The sequence below is a fragment of the Aptenodytes forsteri genome, unplaced genomic scaffold, assembly GCF_000699145.1.
Source record: "Aptenodytes forsteri isolate BGI_AS27 unplaced genomic scaffold, ASM69914v1 Scaffold138, whole genome shotgun sequence".
Classification (NCBI taxonomy): domain Eukaryota; kingdom Metazoa; phylum Chordata; class Aves; order Sphenisciformes; family Spheniscidae; genus Aptenodytes; species Aptenodytes forsteri.
The window spans coordinates 1,562,316-1,572,233 of NW_008794014.1; the positions used below are offsets into that span (position 1 = coordinate 1,562,316).

Below are 9,918 nucleotides of genomic sequence, written 5' to 3' on the forward strand. Positions count from 1 at the left end.
TGGTGCCAAGACTGAAATCAACTATTTTTTCAATTAAAAACTTAATGAAGAAAATTAGGGATGTTGTGGTACAAGAGTTTTGGGAGCAGTTAATGTAAAAAAAAAAAAGGAACTTTTCCTGTCAAAAATGTCAAGGTGATCTAAAGATAAAATTCAAATGTATGTGTCATTTTCTGTGGGTTTTTTGGTTTTTTTGTTGTTGATTATTTCTTCCTTTAGCTTTTAAAGCTTTGTTTCTTGTGAAGTCTCATTAGCAGATTCTTTGTTGCTGCAATCAGTTTCTCTTTCCTTCTGTTTTTTTCGTACTCAATGTAGGTATTACATCCACTGGTACTTGCCATAATAATTTCTGAGGCTATTTCAATAAAGCCTGCTTGCAGTTCCAGTTAAGTTTTGTTTGCAGTATTAGCTCTTCAAGAGTTCCGGGGTGCAGACAATTCTGTCCTTTGCCTTCGTCACGCTTAGATTACATGAGTGAGTTTTCTTCTAGGTTATTTTGTTCTGTTTTTCACTCTTATACTCTCTTTTTCTTAAACGTCCAAATGTTATAGCGATGGAACTCATAGCCCTGATCTTTAGTTCAGACATTAATAATTGCAGCATTTAAATTTTGTGTTTTCCCTTCTTTCTAGAGGGAGATTTCAATGGAACAGCAGACTGAGTGAATGCTTGTCTTCATATTTGGGTGATGGATAAATTCCAAGAGCGTACTAGTGACTCTTTCCTGGTCTGAGTAATTTAAGCATAAGGATATGTTTATGTAGGAAACCGAAAGTAGCATAGCAAAAGGTATGTAACTGAATCATGAAGTGTATTTGCTCCTTGGTTTCTATGTGTATAGTGTTAAACTACGTAACATAAAATGGAAATGACATTCCCTGTAAATACTTAGTGGACATAATAATAATAATCCAGTATTTGATCTGAAATCCCTGCCATAGGAAATTATTGCAAGAATGTCAGATGGGAAGTTTATTGCATTTCTGCATTTGCTTTGAATTTTGTTCATTGCACTTAATGGAAAGAGATGCGTATTATTTTTTCTTTATCATTTAGATGCTGTGTCAAATAAAATTAATGAGGGAATTATTAGACACTGTATTTTATAAAACAGTCAACAAATATCTAGAATAGAAATTAAGTACTATGTAATGATGTAACAAATTTTAATGTCTGTGGTGTTTCATATAATAAATGCTGTTGTCTGTGATGCGTGGTAGTATGAGCTAGCTAACCTTCCGTCAGCTGAAATCGGGCTATAGATTGACCAGCACATTAAGCTGACACAAGTAAAAGAAGCTGCTCAAAGAAGCACTCTCTTTCACCACAGTGACCCAAACGTACAGGTCTGCATGATGAAATGGTTGGGGAACTTCTCTCATTTAAAAAGAAAAAAGTTTTTTCCTGCATTAATTTTCAGTAGAATCAGTGCCTTGAGGTGGTTTATTATTCTGCTGTGTAAAGCGCTGCTTGAACTCGGGGATGAGACAGAAACAGAAGAGGCAGAGGGAGGAAAGACTGCTCCTATCTGTTGCAGCGCTAGTTCTTATGACTAAAGTTGTAATTTAGCAGTCTTTATTTCACTGAGTTCTCTGTAGATTCTTCAAGTTATTAATCTTAAAACATTTAAAGGGAGAATGTGGAGCAAGACCCACAGAGAAGCTCTGGGAGGGCCTGAGGGCTTTAACGAGGTGGCCCTGTGGGGCCCTGAGGCTGTGCATTGCACAGCTGGAACCACTGTGCTGATCCACCCAGCTTTGTCATGGGCTGTGTCACCTCCCCTGCAGGACACAGGAGATCTTGTTAGGAGCTGTTAAGCTGACCTGTCTGTCTTCTCTCCTGGATGGTCCCATCTGTCCTGTGGGACAAGGAAGTGGTCACTTGTTATCGTTAAATGTATCTGTGACTAGAAGTGTTATAGAATCATAGAATAGATTGGTGTTCTGGTATCCACGCCCCCAGTGTGTTTAGTCTCCACACAGTCAATTTGGTCTCAAACCACCACACATGGTATCAACTTTGGACGTGCAATGTCTCTAATGCTGGTCATTCTTTCGTTTCCTGCGCCCCACCCCATTTAAAAAAAAAAAAAAATTATTTATTTTTATAAATAAACTCAGCCTACTCTTAGGCCATGTGTCATGCAGTGATCTTTCTATAGCAGTGGATATTATTTACATTTAATGCCTCTGAATTTTGCTTAAACTGGTGTGATGCATTTAAGTTGGTTGCCATCTTTCCTAGGAGGGAGCTCTAGATTAAATTCTAGTAAACAAAGTTGTCTGAATAGAACATACTCCATTTCAGAAACTCTTTGATGTCAGAAAACTATGCGGCTGATGTCAGTTTTAGCCTGTTTTGGACACTTACTAGTAGGTGACTTAACTACTAGCAAATAAAAGTATTGTGCATTGACTTTGTATAAACAGGACCTTGCTTCTACTTTGGGCAAAAGTATGTGAACTTCCATGTTTTGTGTAGTGCTTTGGGACTCTAGGTATGAAGAATGTAATACATACATTTGGGGGAATAAAAACCATGCCCTAAAGGTACAGTTACAGAAAGTGTGAGATTTTGATTAATCTTGATGCCTGTTTCAGTTTTATGTGACTTTAGTAGACCTTGTTACTCTTGCAAGATTCATTTCTGACCAGTCATTAGTGCGGGAAGTCTGTGCGTTATTTATTCATTTGTAGAGGAAATATATACATATATTCCCTATGTTAGAGAATTGTTATCTGTCATTAGTAAAATAACAGCATTTTGTTTACTGTGATCACATTACACTGCCTCACAAAAGCAGGGTGGCTGCGTGCAAGAAGCAGCACAGGAACAGTGCTATGAATCTAAATTTTCCTTTATTCTACTTTTATGTGTTCTGCGTATTAATTTTCTAGGCATTTGTCAACCACATATAATTAATACATTTTCTTTTTGGTTGTGCAGCTCACTTTAATCAAACCTGTATTGATGCTGCTGATCATACTATGGTAGTTATGTACTTTTTACAACTTAATTTTCAACACCATGACTAACCAAAACCAATTCTAAAGTACCAAGGAAAACAGAATCAAGGTTGATTTTGTTGTTAATCAACAAACAAATTCAGCTTAATTAGAATAATGAAGTTGTGTTTCTTTTGTTCTAATACGACTTCTTCATAATAAGCTTAGGCTTAAATTCACTGAGATTTCAGTTCTGAAAAGTATTTGTTTGTTGCAATGTTTGCTATGATCTTAATTTTTTTTTACGAAAGTAAATGAACTGGTATGTCTGTAGGTATGTTTTCATCTAGAAGACTGAAACCTACAATCTTTCATTACTTTCATTTTTCAGTACTCATGGGTAAGAGAAAGGAAGAAACTATTTCAAAGCCTGGAGCCCACAAAAGACAGAGACAAGAATACACAGATGAACATAGCGATGAGTCTAATGAAGAAGAAAATTCACAGTCATCAGCTGATAGTAATTTCTCTTTTCTGTCGGTAAGTTTAAAAAGTTGGGGGGGAGATGTAAGAAAAAGTTAATGTAAAAAAAGTTCTGTGCTGTTGTTTGACGTTGAAATAAATGTCTTGCATGTAGGCTTCAGTGGAACCAATATAAAAGAAACCAGAGGTAATGTCTGTGATGAGGATTTCTGCATGAGTTCATTCTTACCTTATGTCTTTTGGGTCATGTAGTTATAACAGTTGATCGTAAAATATCAGTATTCTGGTTTTATAGAATGAATACTACTGAAGTTGTGAAATAACCAAATAAAGGAAACAGATTTTGTTTGATAGAAGTATGGTATATTTGGTTTATAGTTGTAGTAAAAGCAAAGAAAATATTTAGGAAACATTATTTACTAAAAGAAGCACAAAATACTTTTGTTTTGCACAGCTGACACTTTCAAATGACTAAAAAAAATCTAGTGTTTGAAATGCATATTTTGATGGAAATGAAACTTGAAAACAGGAGTACTTTTTTTTTCTGCTCTTTTGTAATAGTTGAATTCTAATTTGATGGAGGATTTTTAAAAAAGAATTTCTGAGATTGCAAATGCTTTCTTATGTATTATAAGACACTGGTTGATTTTTTTGATATGCAGAAGCATTTTTCCTCACTTCATTTTCTTGAACAGCAGCTGTCCTGTGTCATTGATTTGTTTATTTTTCCTGAGGACTTTGCTTTCTTAGAAAAAATTGCTTTTTCTGAAGCACTGGTGATAAAACTAAAGTTTCCTGTCAAAACAGTACTCCACCAGCTGAACAGTGGGCTGTCCCATTTCTACTTTCATTTCCTCCTTCCTGATCTAATGTACTTTCCCTCCTTCTAAGCTGTGCTAAGAATTCTCACAAATAGTATTATTCAAGTAACAAAAAAGTCTTTCTATGATGCTCTTTATTACTGCTCTGACAACTGTGTAGAATTGATGATCTTACTTATATTGTATTAATTCTAAGTTAGTTACGGGGAGAACTGAAAGTTACTATGGGTGAGTGATCAGCTTTGGTAACTGTTTTCCTCTTATTTTATTACGTAACTGCTCTGTAGCAAGAAACTTTTCATAGTGTCATGAAACCCTTCTGATTTCCTTGTATTTTGTAACCATTGATGTTTTATATTATGCCGTCATTTGAATTCTCATTGTATTTAAAATAGATAAACTGTATCTCATTAAAATGCGTACATAACACCGGTTTTAATTGTTTATTCTTTAGACTGTGGGGGAGGTTGGGATAATTGAAAGTATCCAGCTGAAGAACTTCATGTGCCATTCGATGTTGGGGCCTTTTCAGTTTGGATCAAATCTCAATTTTGTTGTTGGAAACAATGGAAGTAAGTATCAATTGCATAATTTCTTTGTCAAAGAACACTTTTGTTAATGATTTAGAAGATGTAATTTTTATTTGAATCAGAATTGCTATCCATCTTTTAGGAATGGAAACGGATTCACTTTTGGACTTGGGAACCACACAGGTCTATCCCAGTAGTTCAAGTCTGGTGAAAAAGTTAGGACTTAAATTTGGAGATTTGCAAAAGATAATGTTAATATAAATCTATTCTTAGCTAAATCATACATAAATTTATATTTAAACTAAATATACTTGTATGTTCATTATTAAATGCACAGTAATTGTCCAAGTATATGTTATGTAGAAACTATTATAGGAGAAGGAAATGATACTTACTTATGCAAGTTCACTTTTCTTGGAGAGGGAATTTCAAAAATTAAACATAAATTTTTAGAGAGCTTAAAACCTTACAGATAGTTCTATAAATGGTAATGTGTGTTTGATTTCTTTTGTTGTATACATGTTTACTGTATGCTTGTAAGGAAAGGGAGATTCTTTCCTCCTGAGATAGGACGTCTTGATGAATGCAAATTGATAAATAGTAGTAACAGAAGTTTGGCTCAGCATGGTTTTGGTTTTTTTTATAGGGAGAACCTTGGAAGTGGTGGATGTTTTTTTAGAGTTATTGCTATTTTATATGTTGCTTCAATAAAGACAGAATTTGGACTTTAAGTGCATGAATACATAAACAGTCAAACAAAAATCTGTAATATGGGTGAATTGGATAAAGAGTTACAAGAACTTCTCTTTTAAAAAAAGCTCAATGCTTCTATTACAGGTGGAAAAAGTTCTGTATTAACTGCTCTTATTGTTGGACTTGGTGGAAAAGCCACTGCAACTAATAGAGGTTCCTCATTAAAAATGTTTGTACGAGATGGAGAGACGTAAGTAAAACTTCTTTAGTTTTAAGGTTGAACATGTTGGTTAGTGATTGTGATTCAGGTTAGCTGATCAGTTTTCTGTTCACCTTCATTTTCTTTGTTCTTTTATTGGATCTACCAGATTTGAATAAAAAACATAACACTGAAGAGACCGTATTTAAACAAAAAACCCAAAACTACAAACAAAAAACACATTAGAAATTTTACCAGTAATTTACTAGTAGTATACTGTTAACGTAGTGATATATCCTGTGTATTGCCCAGTTCTTGTGTATTACTTCCATGATGTACTTGAATATCCTACAGAAGAAAAATCATTTTCATTAGAAAAAATTTCATTAGAAAAAATTCATAGGAAACTAGTTATCGTTGTTCTGCGAGCAGTTAATCCTTTTTCTGTCTTTCTGAATGAATGAATATACACTATAAAGACCTTGACATTCAAGTGGATTATTAAACATGCAGGAAGTGGATTCATGACTGCTGCAAAGGTGGGGATAACATGTTTAGGGGAATCAATAAAAAGACAGGAGAGGAGGTTTAAAGTTACATTTACATAAAGCTGTAACTTAGAGCCCCAGGCTTTTCCTTATAGAGGTGCTTAGAGTAAAATTGTTGGCAGTAACCTGCCTTATGTATAATAACTTAATGCTTCAGCATTTCACAAACAGAAAAATCTGAATTTAGAACTGAAACTACATCTCTTCTTTTCTAGAAGAACGCCTTAAGCATTCTGCTATAGATTACTTTGGTTAGGGACGGCTGTAGAAGCTAAGCCACTGTTTTCTACGGAAGCCAGTTTGGGGACAGGAGAACAACCAAAAAGCAACTTGATTCTGCAACCTAAAGATGGGGGCACTCAGATGGGAAGGGAGGGTGGGGGAAATCTGCTCTCACAACAATTTGCTTTTGGCTTATGATTTATCTGAAGCATAGAAGGTGCAAACAGGTCAGTGTATGGCAGTCTTTCTGGCGATGTGTCTCTGATGCTGTTTTGGCTCAAACAACACTGTATCACTGTATCAGAAATAGTGTGGCCAGCAGGAGTAGGGAAGTGATGGTGCCCCTGTACTCGGCCCTGGTGAGGCCGCACCTCGAATACTGTGTTCAGTTTTGGGCCCCTCACTACAAGAAGGACGTCGAGGTGCTGGAGCGTGTCCAGAGAAGGGCAACGAGGCTGGTGAGGGGTCTGGAGAACAAGTCTTATGAGGAGCGGCTGAGGGAACTGGGGTTGTTTAGCCTGCAGAAAAGGAGGCTGAGGGGAGACCTCATTGCTCTCTACAACTACCTGAAAGGAGGTTGTAGCGAGGTGGGTGTCGGTCTCTTCTCCCAAGGAACTAGCAATAGGACGAGAGGAAATGGCCTCAAGTTGCACCAGGGGAGGTTTAGATTGGATGTGAGGAAAAATTTCTTTACTGAAAGAGCGGTGAAACATTGGAAGAGGCTGCCCAGGGAAGTGGTGGAGTCCCCATCCCTGGAGGTATTTAAAAGACGCGTAGATGAGGCGCTTAGGGACATGGTTTAGTGGGTGGTGGTGTTGGGTTGACGGTTGGACTCGATGATCTTAGAGGGCTTTTTCCACCTCAATGATTCTATGATTCTAACATAAATATATCTTGTTCCAATTGGTACTATGACTGACTTCCAGTTGTGACCTGTACAAGACATGACAATTTTTTGTGGAAAATCAGAATGTTCTGGATTTTTTTTTTCTTTTAGATTTTGAACTAATTTCAGTTGTCTTTTTTTTATTGTTTTTATTTTTTAGTTCTGCAGATATTTCTATAACTTTGCGAAACCAAGGTAGAGATGCATTTAAACCAGAAGTGTATGGTGGCTCTATTATTGTGAATCAGCACATTAATCTGGATGGAAGCAGAAGTTACAGACTGAAAAGCAAATCTGGTTGGTGGTAGTTTGTTTTGTTCTCAGTCTTAGAAGCTCCTTAAATGTCTTCATTGCTTTAAATGTCTTGATGTTAGTAAAGTATGATGTTGCTCATTTCATTCATCATTCAAGGATGATGATGTCCATTTTTTTGTGTTTACCTTAGACTAAGAATATTTTAGCATGTCAAAAGCAGTTGTGTCAGGTTCTGCATGATGTGAGGTCATACAGTATTTGTCTTTATGAAAATCTGCTTGTGTGATGAGGCTGAACGTAGTTTTTGTTGAGTTTGCTGACCTACCTAAATTCTGTCACAGAGGGTTTATGAGGCAAGGAGGGACTGTAATTAGAAGTCTTTGTGTACAAATGCAAATATATCAGAAAGACTAAAAAACCCCAACCAAACTGTGTTTCTCATTTAGGACTAAATCTGTATTACAAAAATACTAATCTCATTTTTTACATTTACTAAGAACCACTAGATTGAACAAAAAGCTAGGGCATTGTATGTCTCTCTACTTCGGACCTATTGGTATTTTTCCTTTCTTTTTTTACCATTAGGGACCTTAATTTCTTCAAAGAAAGAGGAACTTGTAGGAATACTGGATCACTTTAATATACAGGTAATTGTTACAATGTTTAAATTCTGTGCAATTTAAAGTTATGTGATGCATGTGAAGTTATAATTCTTCAATTAAAGAGCAATGTTCCATTTCATTAAATGAGAGAGGTTCACCTCTTTTGTGTTCTTGCGAGATCAAATGCCATGGCAAAATAAAATTGAAATTTATACCTCATACAATGCAGAATAAGATTCTGTCCCAGACAGATAAGTATTTGCTATGATCTGTGAACCGTGAGTCATGTATCCTGTTAATGACAGTCTTAGCATATGTAGGTTTCTTTCATACCTGGAGCTTTTTTTTTTCTGCTCATTACTTCAGTTCTTGCTGTTGCAGAAATTTGAGTGTGTTTTTTGCTGCTTAAGTGGTTCAGGAAAGATCAGGTAGCGCACATGAATTTTAACATGCTCCACATACTCAGCCTTTCAAATAATATAAACTTCTGTTAGTATGTATTGATTTTATTTTGTGGAAACTTCCGTAAGAATATATGGGGCAATTCATTGCATTTAATGCAATACTTTGATCAATTAAATAATGAGAAATTAAACAGCATTGGACAAAATTCCTAATGCTGATCTTGTTAAATAAATGGAAAAAAACAGGAACTGTCTTTATAGAAGTCAGTTATCCTCTTGGAAGCAGTTCCTTAGTTGTCCTTGTTGTGGTTCTAATTTGTACTTGATGGAGTTGGATTTTTTTAATTTTTTTTGTTTGTTTATTGTTGGTGGGGGTTGTTTTTGTTTGTTTGTTTGTTTTTTTAAAGGGGTGAGAGGAGTAGAAATCTTAATTTTTGGATCTGCTTCTCTCAGCTTATTACTGAATTGCTGGGCATGGAACAGGGAGACGGTTTGCTCATGGATATGCAGTTACACAAGAACTTTTTAACTTAAAAGAAAGTAATTTATTTTTACAGGTAGATAATCCTGTGTCTGTTTTAACCCAAGAGATGAGTAAGCACTTTTTACAGTCTAAAAATGAAGGTGACAAGTACAAGGTAAGAAAAATCATTTAACATTTTGATTAAACATTAAAATACCAATTTCAAATTTTTAGAGGTCGCATTTGGAGGAAAAAAAATTCAGAATTCTTAATGACCTGTTGTGGATTAGCTCTGGTAAGTAGCTAAGCACCACACAGCCACTCGCTGACTTCCCTGCTGCCCCCTACTTGCAATGAGGGAAGAGGAAAGGAAGAGTAAAAGCAAGAAAATTTGTGGGCTGAGATAAAAATTGTTTAAAAAAATGAAGGAAAAGCTGGAAGAAGAGAGAAAGAAAGCAAAACAAAACAAGACATGCAAAGGCAATCACTCACCACCTCCCATGGGTAGACTGATGCCCAGCCAGTTCCCGAGCAAAAGATGGCTAACCCTCCTAAACCCTCTCCTCTCCCTATTTATTGCTGAGCATGACTGTGCTGCTTTTGGCTGGGATAGAGTTAATTTTCTTCATAGTAGCTAGTATGAGGCTATGTTTTGGATTTGTGCTGGAAACAGGGATGTTTTCATTATTGCTGAGGAGTGCTGACACAGAGTCAAGGCCTTTTCTGCTTCTCGCACCACCCCACCAGCGAGTAGGCTGGGGGTGCACAAGAAACTGGGAGGGGACACAGCTGGGACCCCAACTGACCAAAGGGATATTCTACACCATATGACGTCATGCTCAGTATATAAAGCTGGGGGAAGAAGGA

The 9,918-nt window shown here is 36.2% G+C and overlaps 1 protein-coding gene across 1 annotated transcript in view; it reads left to right on the forward strand.

Annotated features, from left to right (window-relative positions):
* Positions 1 to 636: 636 nt before the first annotated feature.
* SMC6 (structural maintenance of chromosomes 6) overlaps positions 637 to 9,918 on the forward strand; it is a 41,340-nt gene continuing 32,058 nt past the window's right edge. Inside the window, 7 exon segments of the mRNA XM_009290650.2 lie at positions 637 to 789; positions 3,337 to 3,485; positions 4,704 to 4,821; positions 5,617 to 5,722; positions 7,488 to 7,624; positions 8,168 to 8,229; positions 9,146 to 9,226. Of these exon segments, the coding sequence (XP_009288925.1) occupies positions 3,342 to 3,485; positions 4,704 to 4,821; positions 5,617 to 5,722; positions 7,488 to 7,624; positions 8,168 to 8,229; positions 9,146 to 9,226 (648 nt within the window). The 5' untranslated portion in view covers positions 637 to 789; positions 3,337 to 3,341.